At 46.8% G+C, this 24,614-nt stretch overlaps 1 protein-coding gene across 1 annotated transcript in view; it reads right to left on the bottom strand.

Moving 5' to 3' along the window:
- Window positions 1-7,905: 7,905 nt before the first annotated feature.
- The window catches only part of Taf4 (TATA-box binding protein associated factor 4), a 60,744-nt gene continuing 44,035 nt past the window's right edge, over window positions 7,906-24,614 (bottom strand). The window contains exons 9-15 of the mRNA XM_031372956.1: window positions 21,703-21,817; window positions 19,798-19,967; window positions 19,365-19,495; window positions 18,347-18,472; window positions 17,435-17,491; window positions 16,890-17,009; window positions 7,906-9,367 (exon numbers count right to left, since the gene is read on the bottom strand). Coding sequence (XP_031228816.1) covers window positions 9,200-9,367; window positions 16,890-17,009; window positions 17,435-17,491; window positions 18,347-18,472; window positions 19,365-19,495; window positions 19,798-19,967; window positions 21,703-21,817 — 887 coding nt within the window. The 3' untranslated portion in view covers window positions 7,906-9,199. The remainder of the gene's footprint in view (window positions 9,368-16,889; window positions 17,010-17,434; window positions 17,492-18,346; window positions 18,473-19,364; window positions 19,496-19,797; window positions 19,968-21,702; window positions 21,818-24,614) is intronic.

A 24,614-nucleotide genomic window follows, 5' to 3' on the forward strand; every position in this document is an offset into this window, starting at 1 on the left:
CACAGTGACACACCTACTCCAACAAGGTCACACCTCCAAACAATGCTAGACCCTGGGCCAAGCATATACAAACCATGACAATGGCTATGCACTGCCAGGTACCTCTACAGTTGCATGGCATGTTGTCTGCCCAGCATGTTCTGCTTGTGTCCCCATAGTCACCCCTGGCCAGGTCTCAGAGCCAATGCTGTGCTTGCTGTCACCAAGGTTCCCTGTCCTCAGACCACTGACCTCTCTGAACAGGATACCTCGGAGAGCTGCCCAGGCTGCCATGCACAGCATTCCTCACTGTGCACACCTGACTGCCCCCAGTGTGGGGCACTAGTGACTCAATGTCCCTGTGGCGAGCATCCACCTGCAGCATCTGCTGGTCCAGGACTCTCTCTGCCTAATAATCCCAGGAATCCTCTTTCCATGCTGTCCCACAGTTCTGGAACTCACGCAGAGCTGCGTTCCTCCCATTTAATCATCCATCCAGCATCATTCTTCAGTAAGCAAAGCCACCTTGCTCAGAGGCCCCAGTGGGCATTTCCTTAGCGATCAGTGACCAAGCATCTTTCTATGTAAGCTTGCTGCCATCGGCACATCTTCTCTGATGGCTCTTCTGCTCTGATCTTGTCTTTGGTGTTCCTCTTTATAGTCTGATATTCAATGCCCTTCAAATGCATCTCTCCAGCCCTCCATGCCCCACTCTGGGGTACACGATGTGACTCAATATCTGAGGTGACATCAAATTTTTGTGTGGTGGCCCTCTGAGAAGTCTTTCCATTTTTGCATTTCTGAAAGCCTTTCACCCCCCCCCTTTTAAAAAAAGAGACATTTCATTGGGTAAAACCCTGAATTGTTCTCTTTCAATGTTATCTTGTCTTTGTTTGCACTTCTCCCAACAAAAATGTCTTACATGCCTTGCTATATTGACTTTCCCTTCGTATTTCACACATTTGAATTTTACTGAGCTTGGGGTTCATCAAATTTGAAAAACAAAACAAAACCTCTTGGAGCTGGAGAGATGGCTCTGCAGCCGAGAGTCTAGTTCCCAGTTCCTCAGGAGAATCAGACACCCCTACTTCCTCTGGCAGCTGTGCCCACCTCCCCAGACAGACAGACAGACAGACAGACAGACAGACAGACAGACAGACACAACACACATGATTTTTAAAAGGAGCCTCTACTGTTATCCAAACTTCTTTGCTCCCTGACACCTTTCTGGAGCTACCCCCACACAGCCTGCTTTAGTCCATGAGTGTGCTGGGTGCCAATCGACTCTGTGGTTCTGTCTACTCCACCTGTCTCACCTGAGAGGCAGCACCTTCCAGACTCGGCACTTAGCTGGGGAGGATTTGTGGAAGCCCTTGCCTGCCTCAGCCTGCTCTCTGCTTCTCCTTTTGTGAGATTTCTCAACAGCTCGATTTCTTTGTGTACCACAACACCCATCACATTTCTAAGTTCGTTTTAATTGGCTGGGCTTTTTTCCTCCTCACTGTGGATGTTTCCACTTCTTTGAGCACCAGGGAATTTGGGCTGGTAACCAGATGTTGTGACTTCAACCTTTCTTAGGTAATGGATATTTTTATGTCCCTGTCGATGTTCTTGGGTGTTGCTCTGAGACACTTCAGTTCAGCCCTTTAGGAACCTCTGAGCTTTATCAAGTATAAAAGGTCCCAATGACTTCGGAGCTCTGGGATCCATCCCACCAATGGGGAGGAGCTGAGTAATGGTTATATAGTGTCAGCTTTACAGGATGATCTAGGGAAACCTAGAAGACCAACCTTTGGGCTTGTCTGTTGACAGGGTCTCTAGATCAGGTTAAGGTAGCAAGATCTGCTCTAAATGTGGGTAGCACCATCCCATGAGCTGGGTTCCTGTAGTGAATGAAAAGGAGAAAGAGAGCCTAGGATGTGTTTCCCTGTCTCCTGAGTGGATCCAGCTGCCTCGAGCTCCTGCCCTCCATGATGTGCCCATGATGCCATGATGGAGGACACCCACAAACTTTAAGGCAGAACAAACTCTCTGACGTGGAAACTTCTGGTTTCTTTAGAAATTCAGTTATGTCAAATGATGTTCTGCTGCGGCACACAGGTGAAAATGTTTTGCTAAAGCAGGCACATGAAAAGGCACATGAAGAAGGACCCACCAAAGGGTGGACCATGCTGAATGGTACTGGTACACCTTACCATTGTTTATTGATCATTATTTGTTGTGACTCCATAAAGAAACACATCAAAACACCTGGTGGTGTGCTGGTGGCTTCTTGCCGCTTCCTTCGACTCAGGCCGACTGGCAGAGTGATGCCAGCTGATGCAGACTCACGTGGAGTTTTGTTGAGACAGATGTCACCCGGGAAGACGTGTGGTATTTGGAGGGAGTAGAAACAGGACCCAGCAGACAGTGATGGGGGCTTGCATAGCTAGCTTTGCAACACATCAAGTCTTCGCCTTAGCTGTCGCTGATCTTCTCTTCATTGAGAGGCACGGCAGAGAACGTCTCCTGGTGTCCCTGTTGGTCCTGGTGGCTCCTCCAGACTTGTGCCGACTCAGCATAGGCCTGGCTGTTTCTGCTAGACTGTACGGCCACTGCTGCTATCCTAACATGAGTGAACTAGACTGCTGGTATATTCCTGAAGTATTTGCGAGTGGATCAAGCTGATGCTGCTGTCCTGTGAACTGAACTGCTGATTTCCTGACAATGCAGATTGGATTTGCTCCAAAGAAAAATTTCAAAACAGGTCCACTTCCCATATCCTAATAACCTTACTTTTTCACTACCACAGGTGGGCGGTGGGCTAGAAGTGAGGTTAAAGCGTTCAAGAACCCTGATTAAAAGTAGGGTTTGAAAAACCTAAGACAACTCTCCTCTACTTAAATCGGTTTGTCATATATTTCAGCCAAAACAATGAGAAGAGTAAAAAATAATCTACCACACTCAGGGGCTTGTGTGTGTTTGTGTGTGTGTGCACTGGTGCATGTGTATGTCTATACGTGTCTGTATGGTTGTGTCTGCGTGCCTTTTCTGTCTGCGTGTATGTATCTGCATGCCTGTTTGCGTGCGCCCATATCTGTATATGTTTGTGTGCCTGTGTGTCTGCTTGTCTGAGTGTATCTGTGTTTGCATGCTTGTGTGTGTATGTGTGCCTGTATGCCTATGTGTCTGCATGCCTGTGTGTGTCTCTGTGTGTGTCTATAGATCTCTGTGTCTATATGTATGTGTCTGTGTACCTGTGTCTGCATGTCTCTATATCTGTGTGCCTGTGTCTGTATGTATCTGTGTCAGCATGCCCATGTGTCTCTGCATCTGTTTGTGTGTATCTGTGTGTATGTGTATGTCTGCGTATCTGTGTCTACATGCCTATGTCTGTGTGTCTGTGTCTATCTGTCTGTCTGCACATCTGTGCCTGTGTATCTGTATATTTGTGTCTCTGTGTGTGCCTGTGTATCTATCTGTGTTGTGTGTACTTGTGTGTCTGCGTGTCTATTGGGGGGGGCGGTGAATACATGCACTTGAGGACAACTTGTGAGCCAACCTCCCCTTCTACCATATGGGTCCCAGAGTTTGAACTCAGGTCAGCAGGCTTGGTGCAGAGACACCTTTACTCACTCAGCCACCCTCTCTGCCTCAAGCTGCGGGATCTTACTCCTTTGTCAGGCATACACTTTTCCAAGTCTTTGGTTTGCCTTATTTTCATGAGAATATCTTTTTAAAACACATTCTAAAAAGGAATTATGTTCCACTTTATTTTTAGCCTTTTTCAATGATACAACAATCTCGAGACACCAAGTAACATGTCACTTTTCAGAAATAATTACATTTCACAGAGAAATTCAATGTATCCACTGTCTCTCTGTCTCCACTATTTGAATTGTTTATTTGGGGTCAGTAGACACCACAAATAGGCTAAGACTAAGAAAGAGCAGCAAAGGCCGCGCAGTGGTGGCGCACGCCTTTAATCCCAGCACTTGGGAGGCAGAGGCAGGTGGATTTCTGAGTTCGAGGCCAGCCTGGTCTACAGAGTGAGTTCCAGGACAGCCAGGGCTACACAGAGAAACCCTGTCTCCAAAAAAAAAAAAGAAAGAAAGAAAGAAAGAGCAGCAAACAGACACAGAAACCAAAGACCCAAGATGAGCTGGATGCTGACGGCCCTGCACATGGTGGCCATAATTACCCAGAGCCCCGTGACCCACACAACCTGCTACAGGGAAAGGACTGGTGACCACAATCGGAGGGTCCCCACTCCTCTAAATACAACCATCACGGGTCTTCTCAGCTACTCTAAGCCCTTGTCTCCATATGAATTTCTAGTCCAGACTGCGGTTCTGTAAGATTTCAAGGCACTGTTCCATCTAGGGCAGTGGCTCAACCTTCCTAAGGCTGAAACTCTTTAATACAGGTTATGTTGTGTTCACCCACACACACAATAAAATTATTTTGTTGCTACTTCATAACTGTAACTTTGTTGTTGTGAATTGTTGTAGCTGATCTTTGCTACTTTGTGAGTTCTTCTTTTTCCCACCCTTTATCCCTTAACACTAGATAGGAGAGAAATAAGGACAAGAGGGAGACAGGAATTAGGAAAATCCCAGAATCTAATCTCTTTCCTTCTGTTTCTTCTTTGACCATGGCTACTAACTGTAAGGACCTAGGTAAACTATTAAGGCCTAGATGAAATGTCAGGGCCTAGGTAACTGTCCTGCCATCATAAGGAAATTTTCTCATGTGTTTCTGCTGTTCCTAGGAAACTAATGTGAAGATTGATTACATATTTTATTATGTTCTGTGCCCTCGGAAACCAATCACAATAGAAGTCAGTAGAACTGTTTTGTAGTTACTCACAATAAGCTTGAAACTGAACCAACCACCCAGCAGTACTTCCTGTACATGTGTTTAAGTTTTTATGATATAAGCTGCCCCCAGGATGGACCCCAACAAAAGAGATATAAGAAACTATTTAAAATAAGGCTTCCATTTTGAATAGTAGTCGAGTAAAGTTTAAGTTCCCAAGACCTCCCTTGGGAACGGACAACTACAAAGGAACATGTGTATGGGTAACTGGCATCCTGTTTGGCAAGTTAAGACATGAATGTTAGACAAGTCCCATCCTGGTAGACAAGTTAAGACATGAATTAGAGCCTGGCGGTGGTGGCGCACGCGTTTAATCCCAGCACTTGGGAGGCAGAGACAGAGGCAGGTGGATTTCTGAGTTCGAGGCCAGCCTGGTCTACAGAATGAGTTCCAGGACAGCCAGGGCTACACTGAGAAACCCTGTCTCAAAAAAACAAAACAAAACAAACAAAAAAAAGAGACATGAATTAGACAGGCAAGTTTCCTGCCACAGTTGAATATCCCAACCAACTGGAACAGGATAAGTGTACAACAAAGACATGTTCCTAAGGAAGTCCTCTATCCCTAAATCCTGATTGGGGAAATAACTCAGCACAGATGTTTGTGGATTTGGGGGCTTAAAAACCCTGTAGGATCTTAACTCAGAGTCATGGTTGATTTCCTGAATCCGGCCCCCAGTCCTGGAACATATGCTCAATAAACTATCTCTGTCTGACTGAGGTCAGTATTTGTGTGGTTTGTGACATCATTCCTGGACCCCCACAGTAACAAACTGCAACCAACCTTCCTAAACAACCAGCAACCACCCACCGCACCTATGGGGCCCCAGCATTTACATACCTTCTGAAAAGTTCCCAGAATGCCAAATGTCACAATCACAGAAACTATCTGCAGCTGGCAAAACCACACTTCTGCGAGGGCATGAAACAAATCAGACAGCTGCTGAGCACAGTGGGAAGAGGCCCCACCTCCCCACACCTAGGGTTAAAACAGAATCACATTCTTCTAGTTCTGTGTTTTTTAAAGAAACCAAAATTGTCACTATAAATTATACTGTGAATGTCTGATATATCATGATTATCTGATATGTAACCCCTGTAGGGGTTTCCACCCACAGACTGAGAGCAGCTGGCCTAGGGGGGGTTAGGCAGATATTCTCAAATCTGGCCTGAAGTTCTTGTGATGTCATCAACACGACAGAATTAGAGCCACCTGAGACATAGGCCTCTGGGCATGATTTCACCGAGACCCTAAAGTGGCTGGCATCATGCCTGGGATCCTGGACTAAGAGGAAAGAGGGAGTTAAACAGTGGTGCAGTAGTGTGCATTCACTCTCTGCTTCCCGACTATGACAGGTGGCCAGCTGCTTCAAGCTCCAGCCATCTTGACTTGCCTGCCATGAAGGACTGCATCTCTGCTGTGAACCAGGGTAAACCCTGTCTCCTTCAAGTTACTTCTGTCAGTTTTAGTACAGCAACAGGAAACTTTTTTTGTTTTGTTTTTTTGTTTGTTGTTTTTGGTTTTTCGAGACATGGTTTCTTGGTATAGCTCTGGTTGTCCTGGAACTCACGCTGTAGACCAGCCTGGCCTCGAACTCAGAAATCCACCTGCCTAGGCCTCCCAAGTGCTGGGATTAAAGGCATGCACCACCACCGCCCAGCTGGACACTATTACCTTACACAGCCTTCATTACATGCACTCTACACGTTCTTGTTTGAGTGCTACTGTTTAACAGCATGTTCCAAGTTTTCTAACCATTTGTTCATTTGACCCTGGTGTGCAGGATTACAACTAGGCTGACAGGCCTCGAGTGTGGCGTGGAGCTCACACACTGTCTCAGTCAAGCATCTACAAGGTGCCTGCATTTTCCCAGCCCTCAGCCATGTCATGTTCAGTTCTTACTTCATATTCTTCCTCTACAAATTGATCTGTTTTCTTTCTCGTCTCATGCCTTATGAGAGCTGCCAGTGCTCTGAGACAGAGTGCTGAGAGTAGAAGTCTTATGTCTTAACAAGTCTTAACAAGAAACACTTATCACAATGCCCTCTCCTGTGACACACAAATAGCTAAACAGGGCCTGGAATGACTCCTGCCATGCTGCTGGGCCAAGTATCCAGTAGGCTCATGAACCCAACTGTGGAAGAGCCTGGGAGGGAAACCAGCCCTGCAGAATCATCTCACCTGGGTCCAGATATGAATCTTCACTGTGGCTGTCCTGAAGGACTAGACACAGCAGGGAGAGCAAGAAAGTGAAAAAAGTTGACTACACTCATGGAAAGTCAGTGCCCTTCATGTACATAGCCAATTGCAGGCCAGGAAGCCAAGAGACCAAGTAGTGAGACCACAGGAACTTTATCCCACAAACCCACTGCCCTCCACAATATCCAACCTCCACCCTCAAACTCCAGGTCTCATTTTTCACACTGCTCAACAACATATGCTCTGTGTGTTGAACTGTGTCCCCTCCCAAACATAATGATGGTATCCCAACCCCAGACAAGCCTGTGTTTGGAGATCGGGGTCTTTGCTAAGGCAATCAGGTAAACATGATGTCGCTTGGGTACCCTTGACTAGTGTGCTGACAGAAAGAGAAGCCTCAGCATGAACAGACACACAGCCAGGAGCTCAGAAGGAAGGCAGAGTGGGTGCTGTTCTGCATGCCCACAGCCACCACAGAAAGCCTGGAAGCAGACCCTTACTGCCTGGACCTCAGGCCTCCAGCCATCCTGCCAAGACATTTGTCCACGGTCCCTGGTCTGTGTCCTCCATCTCTACAGCTGGTGATCAGGACATCAGGGATGGCAATGAGGGGGAGTCTTCAGTAAGCCTACCTACCACCTGCAGCTAGGCTTACAGGGGTATCTGTCTATCACACACCTCTAGGCCTGCCCTCAGACAATGTACAGGATAAGGCCTGGAATGGGAAAGGCACAGCGCTGGTGTCCTCCGGGTGAACAGAACAGAGGTCTGGGCCCAACTCCAGCCCAGAAGGGGGCCTGTGCTTGGTTAAGTACTAGATTCAGAAGGACCAGAGAGAGACTCAGAAATGGGAAAAACAGGCATGACAAATACAGATAAATTTGTTTTTAATAAAGGAGTTAATTTTCTTTCAATCCTATATAAAACAATAGCAATTAAAAACTTCATTTCTGAAAGTAAAATATTTACATATTAACAAGTAACTGTGCAAAATTTACATGAAAAAATGGAAAGACGGGGATTCCCTAAAAGATAAAATGAAAGGTGTAACAGTTCTCGGGTGTCATAAAAAATACTGATCAGCGTTCAGTTCACACGTGCGAATTGAAGTCTAACATGAGAATCCACACGGAGAAAGCCAAGTATTTACAGTCATAAAAGTACTATCAATAGACAATTTAATACAATAACCTCTGAAAATATAAAGAACCAATTAGTATATTTGTAATAAAAAAATAGGTACAAAGAAGGGGCTTTGCTCTGGACGCCTGTAAGGTTGGCCACAGCTTGCATACAGTCTCTTAGCAAAATAATTATAGTTTACATAGCCATTTTATGTTATGTGCCAAAAATTATGTACAATTACTGACAAAATACACCAGCCATTTCCAACACTTGATCCACACTGAGAAACAGTCTGTTGTTGATTCTTCTCAACTCTGATTTTATTTCATCTAAGTCTTCACTCTGAGCTAAAAACACAGTGCAAGTAAAATATATTTACGCTGAAAAGGTTCTCATTTCCTAGGCTCTCATTTCCTTCCACTTTACAGCTTCCAAACTGCAGCAAATAAAACATATTTGTACAGGTGCTGCACCCCGGCCTGCACCCCAGCCTCCACTGCAGAAACGGGACCCTGCTTGGAGCTTGTGTTCCTGGGGAGCTTCATGTAGAAGGGAGGTAAGGGACAGGACAGGGCAGGGTTTGGGTGATAAATAGTCTAAAAAATCAGTTTGCTTCGCCAACTGACTGCTACAACATAAAATAAGAGATGAGGTCATCAGCTGTAGACATACACCTAGCGGGTGAGTCAGGGTGAGCGGAACCAAAATGCATACAGGATGAGCAACTGCTAATTATTTGCTAAGCGCTTCCATCAGTCTTTAAATATGGCTTGTTTGGCAAGAAGGCCACTCAGCCGAGGATGAGCTCGGGTCAGCTGTCCTGTGAGAGCATCCACAGGCCTTTGTGTTCTCTCTGCTGCAGACACGGTTTCTGCCGCACTGAAGAGCTGATTTATAAACAGGAGTATAAAACTGCTCCATTGTAAAGAGGTGGCTGTTTTTAAACAACATCCCATTTGCTTGTTACAAAAAGGCGTAATCTGCAAATATATAAAAACGTCCGCAAGCATCCCATCAGAAACGCCGCCGGCTCATCCTGTTACTTAAGGAATGCTTTGTAGAGCAACAGTGAATGGCTTGTCTCACGCTCATTTTCTAAACAAAATATGAGGTCCCTGAGGTTGACCCGCGTGATTCTTTGCCGTGTGAACTGTCTGGGGGTTCCCACGCCGGAGCCGCCTGGGACTGCTGCGCCCGGGCCTGAGCCCTGGTGAGGAGAAACGAAAAGACATGTGCATTAGTGACCATAGAACAGTTAGGGAAAAGACATGTGCATTAGTGACCATAGAACAGTTAGGAGGGAGGGGGAGATTCAAGTATCCCAAAGATCCTGGTTTTGAAGGAAATAGGCATGACTAAGCCTCTTCCACAGTTCTATTATTTAAGTCCCTAAGCAGGGCAGAGGTTCCCACTCCCCACTCTACAACACACTCAGGATACCCACCCCCTCCAATGTCCCCAAAGGCTTGGCCCTGAGTGGGAGAAGACAAAGCCAAGGCTCCCATCTAGAGACTCTGAAGCACACAGGCCCCACTCTCCATATCACACAGTACAACACTGCCCAAGAGGCTCAGGTGAGGGAACTGAAGACCACACTTGATGCCACACCTGGGACTGTGGCATCCCTCCTTGGCTGACAGAGGCACTAGGCCTGAATTCATGGGCGGGGCGGGCTGTTGGTCAGCTGGAGAGGCCGACTGCTCATCGGTCAGGACGGTGATCCATGGCCAAAGGAAGGGGGCTCCCTGCTCCCCTGGCTGGGCCTTGCTGCAGACCCATCCCCTAGGCCACCACAGCTCTCCAGCGAGCTGAGCCCACTTCCTTCCTGCTCAGAAATAGGATGCACTAGGGCTGGCTTTTGGCCACTAAGCAGTGGCACCCAGCAGCTGATCTCATCACTGCCTCCATCTGACCCCTGCCGGGCTCAAACCACAAGATCTCCATGGACGGCTCTCCTCTTCTCAAAGTAGAGAACCGGGTATGTGTCCTGCAGGTTAAACTGCTCATGTGTATTCAAGTATACAAGCTGCAGTGACGTCCTGACTGTACCTCCATAGTCGAAGCTTAGGAAAGTGGAAGTACCATCTTCTACCCATGAGGCACAGGGGTCTAGGTGCCAGTAGATGGCAGTCATAGGAAACCAGCAGACAAGCCAGGTACAAGAGTGCCTACATGACCTGGCCACAGTTTCTTCATGCATATGACAGTCCAACTGAAGATAGGGTACTTTTCCTCAGATGCTGGGAGCCACCACTGTCCATCTGTGGCCCTGACCTCCACCATCACCTTGGCAGCCATGTCCTTTTGGGTAGACAATCTCCTTGGATGTTGTTGGCAGCAACAGTTCTAAGTAATGTTTCATCCTGAGATTAGTGGTGCCTCTTAAAGCGCCACAGTGAATATGTGCAGTTAGTAGAAATGAGAGAAGCTGTCGGTCTCCCAAAAGCCACCTCAGGCTATGCTTGGTCCAGCACACACATAAGCTTCCTTGAGGAGGGTCTTGGTGATCTGGAAAGGAGCAACAAGCCAGTTTCTGGGAAGAAAGCCTGTAGAGGAGGGCCTGCTGAGGCCGGCAGAGTCCAGGGCACTGAGCCTGGAGCAGGCTGAGGTCCAAACTACCTCTCCATTTTCAGTAGTGAGCTTCACTCTTCTCACACTTGCTACACCTGATCCGAATCACTGTGACTATTGGCCCAAGGGAGAAACTCAGGCGAAGACGATGTGATGCCCAGGACCACTGAGACCCTGCCTGGGCAGCAGGATGTGTGTGTGGTCAGTGTCCAGGCTGTATTTCATGCCTCTAGTTCTAAGTTCAGCAGCCAACAGCAGGGCTGGGATGGGCAGGGCACACTCATCTCAGGCACAATATTTAAGAAGTGCTAAAAGTTAGAAATTGAGACACAGGATCAACCTGGCACCCACACTTTCTGACAAACAAGCACTAACACTAATGAGGCCCAGACAGCTTCATGTAGGCACACCAAACTGGAACTTCAACCCAGTGGGATAGTGGGATGGCTGTCACTGCTCAGCCTGAGGGGTCAGCAGTCAGGTGAGAACATGACACACATTCTCCATTGTGTGCTACAAGCCTCATGAGCAACGGGATGTGAGTTGGTTGTAAAACCAAAAGTACAGGCTGAGACACAGCACAATGAACGCTACACTCATTCAGGGTTGGCCACAGCAAGAAGAGCCTAGCCCTCAGGCTCAGAACTACGACCAGCTGATCTGAGTGAACCCTCAGTCTCAGAACTATGACCAGCTGATCTGAGTGAAAACTATGGCACCCAAGTATATCCTAAACCCTCAAGGGCTATGGGAGTACACACAGGTCATCCAACCTGTGGAGTCTCAGAGGCCCCTGGAGTCCCTAGCTGATGGTCTAGGAAGGGTCATGGATGCACTGTGTTCCTGGCTACTGGGATTGAAGCTTCTGCTCAGAGCCCGCCCGATACAGGGATCCACAGGAACAAGGCATTTGCCAGCACCCACATAAAAACTGAAACCTTAACAAGGTAACTACAGTTCAGAGGACTCCTTGAGGTATTTCAAAGGTAGGCATGGACACAGACATGGACACAGAGACAGACAGACAGACACGCATGCACACACACACACAGACACACATGATGGCGACACCAGGAAAATTCTCCCTGGACCTCCTGGGCTGTACTGCTGTGGCTACTACCCACCTGGCCCATCCAAGGCTATTGAAAAGACAAAATAAAAAGGTGAGTCTATTTCTTGTCTAATAGCTTCGTCTATTAAACCCAGACTGCTATACACAGACAGGGCCTATGTGGTTAGTTCTATGTCCTAAGGGAAGCGCTTGGCTTTAGCTCTTCCCCAAGGTCACGGGGTTACAATGTTACAATCTGACTCTTTTCTCTACCAAGGAATCCCACTTCAGGAACAGGCTAGAGCTCTGCACCTCAGAATAGAGTGAGCGTTCCTGGAAAAACCTCTTCGGAGCACAAATCTGCACGAATCTCCTAGCAGCCATTAGGTCTGAGAAGCATTGAGAAAGCAGCCTGGATAGGACCAACCTATCAATGGCTCCCTCCTTACAGATGGCCTCTGTCCTCACTTCTGTCCCTAAGCCACCCCACATGAGCTATGATCACCTGCAAAGCATTTGAAGAACCCTAATAGATACTCAGAACTCTAAGAAATGACATCAATTCTAAAAGGCTCAGCCCCAGGACAGCCTGGCCACCTCTCTAGTGCAAAACTCTAGTGAAACCCCTGAGAGAAACTGCCCCCATGCAAAGCCAGGAGTGTCAGAAGAGAGGATGCAACCCCTACAGTATAACCATACACTCAACAAGGTTGCTCACAACAGGTAGAGACGGAAGGAACCTAGGACATGTACCCAAGTGGTCCAAACACAGGCAGTGAGAAAGGAGCCTCACAGGCTGCAATGGGTCCTCAGATGGCAGAACAGAATCTTCCGCACAAGGAGGAATGAAGGGGAAGAAATGAAGGGGGTTCAGGGTCTACAAAACAAGTGTCCATAGAGTCAGTAGACACCAGCAGGTTCTGAGCAATCACAGAAGATGTGGTACAACCTAGATAAGAGTTCCTGATACTGCCAGGAGAGGGTGCCATTACCCCACGAGAAACAAAACACCTAGGTGCCACATTTGGAGGTAGAGCACACCCATAGACAAGTTCCTAGTCAAGCAGAGGTGACCAAGGGCAGCACTGTGCCTATGAGCAACAGGCCCTAGATGCTCAGAGCTCAGTAGCACTGCCCTTACAGAGAGGAGATACAGAAGAGGCCAGTATGGACACACAAAAAAAGGAGTGCTAAGCAAATCCAGGAAGAGAAGAAAGAAAATCAAAAAGAGAAGGAAAAAGAGTGATGAGGGTCAGAAAGGCAGTCATGCAAAAAGCTCTGAACTTTGTAAACTATGAAACCAAGGCTTGCAGCACAGAGAAGGCCCGGGGCCCACAGCAGTGACAACAGCTCCCAGTGATTAACTTACCAAGGCAAGAGAAAGCATGGCACCTTGCCTTTAACCAACCTGCAGGTCAGGACAATGTGATCAGCCACCACTGGATGGCAGCAGCAAGAAGCGCGGCTGAGTTGCTGGAGGCTGGCTTCATCTTTCCCCAAAACCGCTTAAGACACGGGTTCAATTAGCCTAGAGCTGAAAAGCAACATCTCCAGGAGGCCAGCCTCACAGGATCACAAGTGAGAAGGGAGGCAGAAGGTGTGAAGAGAAGACACCATTACATTAGTGAGACCAGGGACATTTACAAACTGTGTAAGGATGAAAGTAACCACAAGAACACAGACAAAAACCTTCCTCAGCACAACAGCCTTCACAAAGAAGCCAGGAGTGGCCGTGAGCACCTGTTACCCTAGCACTTGGGAGGTGAGAAAGACTGAGTTTAAGGCCAGCCATGCAATCAAAAAACTGTAAAGAAACAGGGAATACTGGTGCACACCTTTAATCCCAGCACTCAAGAGGCAGTCGAATGCATTTCTGAGTTCAAGGCCAGCCTGGTTTGCATAGTGACTCCCAGGACAGCCAGAGCTACATAGAGAAAATCTGTCTCAAAAAACCAAAACAACAAGAACAACAAAAGTAAAAATGAATACAGGGTGGGTCACAGTGGCACAAGTTGGTAATCCCCAAACTTGATAATGAGGGTTAGGTGAATTTAAGGTCATACTTAGTAACAAAGCAAGTTCATGTCCAGTCTGGGCTGCAGGAGCTGCTGTCTCAAACAAACAAAGTCACAAGCACAAGTAAAGAAACAGAAGACGCCAAGGAGACATGAATGTGTATGCACACATGCATGTGCACTGCCTGTACACATGTGCATGCCAGGCCACAAGTTAATGGCTACCTTATTTGTACTGTAAGAATATTGGTTTCTTTGAAAAAGACAGAACTATTGTGGGAATGTTCTCGTTTTACTCCCAGGTGTGGGGCTGCTTCAGACTGACCACAGCAGCTATGATTTGCCTCGTGCTCCAGCAAGGGCTGATTGTGCTAGTTACAGATGGTCTCTGCAGTTGTGGGACATTTAGAATTCTGGGAACTTTTCAGAGGGTATATAATGTTAGGGCCCCCACGAATTGGTTATTGTTAGTAGGTTATTGGTTGCTGTTGATTGCCATTGGTCAGTTTGTTAAGTAGTCATGTGTAAAGAACAAGAAAAAATTAGATATACTGATGAAGATCAAACTTGTCCTAAGGAACTTGAGCCCTGATCAGCAGGAAATAGTCTAATGATAATGTTACCCCTTCCCCCCTCGCTATCCTTCTGTCTCTCCGACTGAACATTAGGGGTGGGAAAGGGGTGGAGAAGGGTGAGAGAAAAAAGAAACCACTAAGCAGCTAAAGTCTGCTACCTATTTGAGACAATGTATGTCTCTCACTCACCGACTCAGCTATAATGCCAGTCAGCAAGCCCTGGGTTCTATCCTCCCACCCAGTGCTGGTTGGTGTCATGGTACATACTACAGCACCTGGGTTTATGCCTGAACAGGTGATGAGTTACAAGGACTTACACCTTACAGCAAGCCACAAAAACACCCAGCAGAAGTTCCCTCGTGTCTTTTAACTCCCCGGGTGTCCTCAAGGTGTGTACTTGCTGCCCACGGTTTTACTCACTTCTAGGCGGGCTTTGCAGGCCTGCACACTTCAACAGCAGACCCAGTTGCTGCAGCTTTTCAGACAACACATTTACATAAAGATTTTGGCCAAGGTTTTCTTCCTATCCCACACTCAGACTTTTTACCTACTCGTGAACTGAGAGGGATGTCCCTGTACCTCTAGGATATAGTCTCCACACCAAGAGAACACTGCACAGGGAGTCACTGCTGGCACTAGGGCTGGAGGCAGGCAGGGACAGCACTGTCCTGCTGAAGTCACTACTCTGAGTGACTACTAGCTAACCTAGTCTGTCTGCATGTCCCCACAGCAGAACAGGACTGACCAAGCAAAGCAAATAGCAGTTTCTATGGGGATAAAGGCAAAATAGACTAAGAGGCCTGGTGGCAACACAAGAGTTCAACTGAGATTTTATCCAAGTCTCCCCAGGATAAAGGGTCATTCTCCATTAAGACTCATGTAAAAATAGCCAAAGCCACACATAGACAGGGGTGCTGTGTTATACTGGACTAGGCTCTAGTCTAGGATAGACTAAAATACATGTCTGCACAGAGCTATAGTAACAGAAAAGACAGCAAATGGGTCCACTTGAGTAGACTGAAGTAAACAAGAGTCCAGCCCATATTCTTCACAGAAAAGCCACCCAGGAGCCTCATCACATCGGACCCAAGGCACCCAGCATTCAGGTGGCAGGCATTAGACAAGAACTGAAACAGGAAAAGTAGTCTATGACTAAGGGAGAACAGCAAGGGGAAACTGAGGCTGGAAGCTTCAATACATATGTTCAACGATATAGGAGAGATCCAGCCATCATAGAGGCAGAAAGGTATGTCTGCCACTCACTAGATGGATGCTTGCAAAGCATAGCCTATAGTTCAATAATTTATAGCCTATAGACCAATGAATGGTTCTATAACCTTCCTAATGCTGCAAGTCTTTAATACAGTTCCTTGTGTTGTGGTGACCCCTAGCCATAAATTATTTCACTGCTACTTCATAACTGTACCTTTGCTACTGTTAGGAATCATAATGTAAACATGTGATATGCAGGATATCTGATATGCGACCTCCACGGGGGTCTTGACCACAGTGGAGATCCACTGCTCTGGACACTCTCAACTGAAATCTACGTTGTAAATGGGAACTACACTGGAGTTCAACAGCCAGCAGGTGCTGGCACGACTCCACTCTGGCAGAGGAAATGAACATGGGCCACACCACAGCCCAGCTCGTGTGTGACTGGAGACCATAGCACAGTTTAGTGCATGTGTCTACTGTGTGTAACTGGAGACCAAGAGGAAGAGAAATGGGAACACACCTGAAGAAAAAAATGGCCCATGTGTTACAAATGTACTCTAAGGCACAGACCCACATGTGAGTCTAAAGAGCTCAGCAAATGAAAGCAGCAGGCTGACCACCCAGAGACTGAACCCAGACACAGAAAATGTCATAAAGAAAGGCCCAAGTGTCAGCAGTCAGACCAGATGTACCATACACAGAGGCAAGGACAGGAAACGTGACAACACTCACCAGCACCCTAGAAAGCCAGTGCCGAGAGTGCACAGGCAAGAAGAAGCAAGCATGCCCAGTGCAGCACAAAGACGCCAGCCCCACCAGCCTCCAAGCCAAGGGACCAGTGGATCCGGACCCAGCAGAGGGACCCAGCACCCTCTGCAGCAGCAGTGAAGACAACTGGGCAGTAGATATACAGGCCTGCAGCACTCTTCTAAATGCAAGTAACAACTGATGGTTTAAAGCAAAAGTAACCACTAGGATAGCATATAAGACACTCAGACTTTTGGCCCAGGGAACAGGTAGCTACTTCTCTGGGTCACACACCCTGCAGGTTGCCTCATGCTGTCCCCACTAGAGCCAATCCTGAATTCTACCCCATGCTTTTTCAGGTCAGGCTGAACCTCAGCAGAGCAGATCATGTGAGCATGTGTTTTAGCTCATGTTATATGCACAAAAAGGCAACTTGAAAATCAAGTGACCAATGCAAGACCACGCCTCCATGGAAAGGCCAGGAGCTCCCCTGGCTACTCAAGGAAGGCAGTTTCCCACACCCTCCAGACCTCGGCCTCATGTTCTGTGTACCTCTGTTCCCGATCCTGGCCCAGTGCAGTCCACTTTCCTCTTTTTCCTGGGCCCAATTGCTGCCAGTGCAGTGAGGTTGGCATCTCGTTGTCGCATCTGTGCCAGCTCCTGCTGCTGCATCTTCATGTTGGGAAGGAAACATAACTATCATTGCTTTAAGAGTTCTTACTGCAAACAGCAACAGCTACCAAGAACTTTCTCAAGTTTCCTAAGTAACAACTTTCTTTAAAGTTGAGGCTTTTAAAACTAAGGTCATGTCTGCAACCAAAAATAATTACAAAACTTTTAAAACAGAAGTTTACCTTAAAATGCTAAAAGATTAGAAGAGGGGGTTTAGGGAGCCTAACCTCACAGAAGTGGCAGGTCCTCTCCAGCCAAACGCAGGCAGCACACAAAGAGCTTGTGCTGACTGGCTGCCCAAGAGTGTGAATGAGCAATGGATATCCACATTCAGAAACCCCAGGTTTCTTAACTCTCTCTTCTGTGGGCACTGAGCATGAACATGAGCTGCAAGTGCAGTGTGGAGTCCAAAAAGGGAAGCTTACCTCTTTTGCTTTCTGCTTCAACCTTAATTGCTCTGGGTCTTCTTGTCTGGATCGAGACTATTTTTAAAAGAAGGAGAGAGAAAAGAGTCATGCCTTCCGTGAGCATCGCTGAACCCACAGTACCATGTCCAATCTACAACAGCATCTAGCCAGGTGACAGAGTTCCTGCTAATTCTATAAATGTTTATATCCAATGACAAAAATTTAGGTAATGTGCCATGAAAAAAAAAATGTCTTTGCTGCCATCCAGATGTTGTAAGAGAGTCTTAAGCATATGGCTACCAGCTTGTCATATGCCTCTGACTCAGTGTAGAAAGAAAGCCCAGACAGAGCTTCCAGACATACTGGCTAGCAAGGCTGGTGTTCAACTGTAACTCCTCCTACTGCACAAAAAGCTTGACACTGGAATTAACATCTCTAGATGACTCTAATAATAAATGAAGTTCCTACACATAGCTCTGAATGCTCTAGACTAAAGGGCAATGTGAACCCACAGGGAAAGGAAGAGGTCAGAATCTTAAAGAAGCCCACACCACCAAGCATAGTGTTATACACCTTTAATCCCAATACTCAGAAGGCAGAGGCAGGAAGAGCTCTGTAAGTTCAAGGCCAGCCTGGTCTACACAGTGAGTTCCAGGACAGCCAGAGCTACATAATAAGATCTTATTTCAAAAATAAAACAAAACAAAACATTTTTAAAATTAATTAATTAACTAACAAAATGAGAGAGTGCATCTCTTATATCAAATCTCCAACTGGAGTGCATCCTCCCCAGCTGAAGTACCCCACCTATCCAGCTGCACTCACAACACCCTTCCTCCAGTGGGGTGAGCACGACAAGCCAGTGCCTGGAGGGCAGCGAGGAGGGGAGGACTGCAAGCTGAGCCTGAGCTGGAGACCGGTTTAACTTGCCTTTGCAGCCCGCATCAAGATCTCCCTCTCCTGCTCATCCTTCCTCTGCTTTTCAATCTGATCCAGCTGTTCAAAGAATTTGAGCTGAGCCCGGACATCACTCGCTTGCTCGTATCTGTCATCGTCCTACAAAAACAAAAACAAAAAAAGGCAGTAAGAACACTGTCTACCATGGATTTGGAACTTCAACAAACATAAGCATGCCTCGCACAGCTGGACAGTGTGCACACAGTTCCATGGTGGCAGCAGCTGTTCACGCCTCACCACTCCAGCCATGACCTCACAAGGACAGGGAATCTCATCCAGGAGTCCCATAAAAGGTTTCCACCTGATATACTTTGGAATTTTTAAGATATTTAAGTCCTTCTGTGTAGAAGCGTTTGGTTTTGGTTTTGAGACAGGGTTTCTCTGTGTAGCCCTGGCTGTCCTCAAACTCAATTTATAGACACGGCTGGGCTTGAACTCAAAGAGATCCATCTCCCTCTGCCTCCCAAGTACTAGGAATAAAGGTGTGCGCCACCAATTCCAAGTTTAGAAGTGTTTAAAGCTGACAGTCCACAGTGAGCTGCTCTGAAGATTCAGACACTGACTTCGTTATCTGTGCATCTGCTCAAGACATATTCTAACTGAAATGTCTCTCTCTCTTTCTCTCTCTCTCTCTCTCTCTCTCTCTCTCTCTCTCTCACACACACACACACACACACACACACACACACACACACACACACACCATGGCAGAGAGCCTGTATTTGTAGCTCATGGCTCAGGATAGGCCAGGCTGCAGGAACTGGGCACTTTAGATGGAATAATACAAGACTCCATAATCTTAAGCTCACAGTCCCATCTTACAAAGCAGGGTCACTGCAGAGTGCTTCCCCAGCCCAGATGCAAGAGCACCTACAGGTCGTATGTGTGGCTAAGAGTGAGCACAGGAACAACCAGGACACCAAGGCTTCCAGACAGCCCAGGTCAGGAGCTGAGAACACGAACACTCTCTCCAGGAAAACAGCCTCATTACCTTATAAGAGAAGTTTTTCTGCTGAGCCGTTTCAGATATTTTTTCTACAAGATTCTGCAGCCTTTGCTGTGTGGCATGAGACACGTAACTCACTACATCTGGATGCAGTTCCGTGATGCCGTGCTTTTTACCTGCAGGCCATGCAGAAAAAAAGCACTTTATGGTACTTACCCAGCTTTTCTTTATCACGGCACTAGCTTCTCTCATCCACTAGTTACTGCTCTGCACAAAGACAATCTAAGCAGGAAGCAGATGGCCACTGCCCACCTTCTACTACCTGCCAACCAACATGGAGTCTCTATGGGGTAAGCCCAAGACAAGGCAGTGGAGCTACTGCAGAAGGGTTGGGCTGAGTCTTGCCAGGGTCCTGGAGCACATCAGACAGATATCTGGACACGCAGCATCCCAGTGGCATTATCTGGTGCAAACATACCTATCTCCAGTATCCTCCTCTGCAAAGGCGCGGGGAGGAGGAAGGTGTCGTCTTTACAGGATCGGGTCAACGTCCCCACCAACTCAGAGTTTGTGGCCAATATCCTTGCACTTTCTTCAGACAGGTTCACTCCAGCCATTGACGCAACATCATTGATGTCATCATCATCTCTGCGAGAGGAGGAACATTCTTGTGGCATGAGGAAATCACAGATTACTACAGTGAATGCAATTCAGTGACAGCTTGCAAGGGGCAAGGAACTGCAGAGGGACACTGAGATGGACAGACAGACAGACAGACAGACACACACACACACACACACACACACACACACACACACACACGCGGCTCCTACACTGGCCTTGTCCTGTTGTCTGACAGTGTCTTGCTGCCTTGTTTAAAAATTAGTATTCAGAGGAAGAACTGTGTGGGGTCACAGGTAAACTGAGTCCACAGAGAGCTCTGTACCCACAGATATCAATATGTCCCAAGAAAAGAAAACCCAGAACACCATCTGTTACTTTGAAGATTCCATGTTACCTGAAAACTTCAAGGAAAGAAAAATATTTCTTCCCTCAGTCACAGCTTTCAGAGGAGGTGGAGAAGAGCGAGCACAAAACTCATTCAGAGCCACCACAGAGCACTACCAGCCAGTCCCAGACAGATGTTTGCTTGTGAAAATGGCCCAACATAAAAACCTGTTCACATGTGGCCACCGTCCCAAGACCAACCTCTTCACTGGGAAGGTCTACATCCAGCAACAGTCCCTCCAGTGTCTCTCACTGAACACCCCTTAGCCTGTGTTTTACACGTACACCCTTGGCACATATTCATAGGATCGCAGAAGAGTCCTCCTTGAAGCCTGACCCATGGAGGTCTTCACTGAACCTCACTTCCCTTCCCACCCTGCTACCTGCTACTGTATGAACTCAGAGTGACACCTCAGTGTTGACCAGGATGTTGGAGGCATCCTGAAGCTGGAATACACTCAACCTTCCTACTGCTTACAGGTTAATCAGTAGCTCACTTCTACTCAGCCGTTTGGTCCTGTCCTATTTGACCCAGTGTTGACCACCCAGAAGACTATCTTAGCCTGGGCTATACGAAGAAGTCCAGCCCAGCGCACATCACTACCTGAGCCCTGCACTGACGTGATGAGGCAGCCACAGCTCACGCTGCCTTTGCTTGTTCCTGCTCTGACCACTCTCCCCTAAAGAGCAGCCCTTGGCCTTATGCTAGAAAATGGCTTCTAGCAGGTAAGATATGAGTGCAGGGAACAGGTGTACCTAGGCTCTTCCAGCAGACCAAATAGGAGCCCTAGCCTCCACTGCAGTTCCTAAGCATGCCTATATGCACACCTAGCCTCTCTGCTGATCCACTCAGGTGACCTGTCCTGTTCTGCCTGGTTGCTCCTTACCCCACAAAGCCAATATAGCTCCCAACTCTATCCAGCCCCATTTAATAGCTTTAGAGATGAAAAGTCTCCCTGAAATTCAAACAACCACCATTCCTCGGTCACAGTGAAGGTCATAGTTTGGCCTCTGGTGCACACACACAAGATTCTCAAGACAAAGCAATGTCCAGGAAGGCTGGTCTATTCATCAAGAGTCACAGTGAACAGGGTGACAAGGGCCATCTGTGTTATAAATGGTAGTCATCTTGGTGCACTCTGTTGGCACCAAGTCAGCTGACCCCCATTCTCCACCCCTGCAGAGGGCATGAAGCAAGCTGATACTCTGCATCCACACCAGGAGCTGACACTGACAGTGTGTGGTTAGACCCAAGTACAACAGTCTTGACACTACCAGTGCCAAGAGCCAGTAAGGAAGACCCAGTAGGGAAGTCAGCAGACAACCTAAGCCCCTCCCGTGCTCTCCCTAAAGCATACGGGGCTTCAGTCCTTACCGAAAGGAGCCTCCCCCTGGCTCCTTGAGCTTGTTTTTCTGTGCAGCAACTGCTTGTGCAGATACAGTAGAAAGGGCTTTGGTTCCAGGTAACACGGTGGGTTTCACCACAGGGACTGCAAAGTCAAAGACACAGTGGACACCAGAGGCTGTTACTGGAGGACTGACTCTGCTGGCTTTACAAGCCCAGGGAGAAACTGCCATCTCTTCACTCATCACAATGACACTCTCAAAACTCTGAGCTCTACAGTGCACATGTATTTAAGTTACAGGGCTGGGCTGTTCAGTGGTTAAGTGCTTGCACTGCTCTTTAGAGGACCCACGCTCGCTCGGCTCCCAGCACCCAGTTCACAATGCCTGGGATATTGTGAATTCCAAGGATCCAAGGATCCAATGCCATCTTCTGGACTCTGTGGGCATCTGTGTACACATACGTACATACGTGTACACACACACACACACACACACACACACACACACACACACACAAACACTTGATCAGAATGCTGAAAATCAGAGACTGCAGCATGCTCAGCTCTAAATGGGACACCTTTACCACATCTTCTCCCCTCGAGGCTCAGTGATCATCCCAGAAGGAGGAGGCAGAAAAACTCTACGAGCCAAGAGACTGTGGAAGACGGCTAGAAAACTGTTTTCTAGATATGAAAGGCCCTTGCACATATAAACTCAAAGCAGCTATGGCTGCATATTCAACACCTGCTAAGATCAAGCATAGGGAAAGGGAGAAATGGCTCCGTGATTAAGAGCACTTCCTCTTCCAGAGGACCTAGGTTTAGCAACCACATAATAACTGACACCAGTTCCAGGGGATCCAACACCCTCTTCTGGCCTTCAAGGATACCAGGAACGCACATGGTATACAGACATACATGCAGGCAAAACACCCCCACACAGGAAGCAATAATAAAGTTGTTGTGGTGTTTTGCTTGTCCTGTTTTTAATTCTAGCATAGATAGGAAGGGGCTCCTAGCTGTTTCGCCAAGGATGCAGCCTGAATAGGCTGCTCATGCTCTGGCGAGAGTCCTAACCCATGAACATAACCTGCTGCACCAGCACACTAAGAGGATTTGGTTTTTTTTAAAATGCATAGAATTGGGAGGGAGATGGAGGGTCTGAAATGAGTTGGGAGGAGATGGGCAGGAGGGTGGATTTTATCAAAACATGCTGTATATATGTGTGAAATCTTAAATTAAAAAGATAAAGAAAAATACATGCTTATACATGAGGAGAAAGAAAAACAGTCTTAGGAAAACTGCAGTGCAAATCTAAGATAGGACCACTGATTATGGTAGGCCCCATCCCTGTGCCCTATCTGAATCCCTTCCTCACCAGCAGACTCTAAAGAAGCATTCTCATGTGTCTTTACAACATATATGTGATGTATGTGTGTTATATATGTGTGTGTTATATGTATATATATGCATGCCATACATAGTAAATGTATCAAATATACACATGTGTGTTATATGTATATGTTCATATGTGTGTGTGCTATACATGTGTGTCGTATGTGTGTGTTATGTTTGTGTGTGTATATATGCCAAATGTGTGTCTCATATATACACGTGTTATATGTATATGTATATCATATATATGTGGGTGCCATATATGTGTATGTGTCTTATATATACTATACATGTTATATATGTATACACCATACATGTGTATGTGTCATATGTGTTATATGTATATATGTTTGCCATATATATGCCTGTGTGTCATATATATACCTGTGTTATATGTCTATATGTATGTATACCATATGTATTGTGTGCCATGTACACACATGTGTGTTATATGTATGTCTCATACATGTGTGTGCCATATATGTGTATATGTGTGCCATATATATGTGTGTTATATGTATATGTGTATGTTTGCCATGTGTATGTGTGTCATATATTTGTGTGTGCCATATATGTACACGTTATATGTATATATGCATGTATGCCATATATGTGTGTGTGCCATATATATATATGATATATATATATACATGTATTATATGTGCGTGTGTGTACAGGTACACACCCCCTGTGGCTTCCTAAGTGAAATCTCAAAGGATACAATAATTTACAAGGTTTAAAGATAAAAGTTTAAAATGTAACTAACACTTAAACCCTAAGTTGTTTTTTTGTTTTGTTTTGGTTTTGGTTTTTTGGTTTTTTTTTTTTAAGGTTTAGTTACATTCAAGCATCTACCTTCCTGTATTTCTTCAAACTCTTTTGGGGGATTGGGAGTGAAACAGGGTTTCTCTGTGTAGCCCTAGCTGTCCTGGAACTCACTCTGAAAACCAGGCTGCCCTGAGTGCTGGGATTAAAAGTGTGCACCACCACCACTCTCAGCTCCCTCCAACTGCTGAAGTACAGGAATGACTCCTGACAGGGACTAAGAGTAAGTAGACATACGCTATATATTTAAAGTCTCACCTAGGAGACTGAAGCAGGAGAATTTCTGGAGCCCAGGAGTTTAGGGTCAGGGTAACACAGGGAGGCTGACTTGGAAAAAAAAGGGGCGGGGGGGGGGGGGCGAAGGGGATACAGTTATAATCTAAAGGCCTAAGTCTGGTGGAAAAGAGCTGATACAGAATTACACTTCAGAAGAAACTTTATCATGTCCAGGCCTTGAAGTGGGAAGAGCCTCAGAAGAGGCAGTGTCACAGTACAAGCAACATGGAGGGCCTTGGAGAGAGAGCAGCCCTTCAAACCCCAAGAACAAAGCAGGTTTATTATACCACACAATCTAGACTAACTCTAGGAAAAGCAGGACGGAAGCCAGAAGAAGGGGGAGGGAGAGAGAGGAGGGCTGAGAACATGTAGACCACTAGCACAAGGTGTGAGAGGGTCTGAGAGCTGCAGGGGCCTGCCTGCCTGCCTGCCTGCCTGCCTGCCT

The sequence above is a fragment of the Mastomys coucha genome, unplaced genomic scaffold (genome assembly GCF_008632895.1).
Source record: "Mastomys coucha isolate ucsf_1 unplaced genomic scaffold, UCSF_Mcou_1 pScaffold15, whole genome shotgun sequence".
Taxonomy (NCBI): Eukaryota; Metazoa; Chordata; class Mammalia; order Rodentia; family Muridae; genus Mastomys; species Mastomys coucha.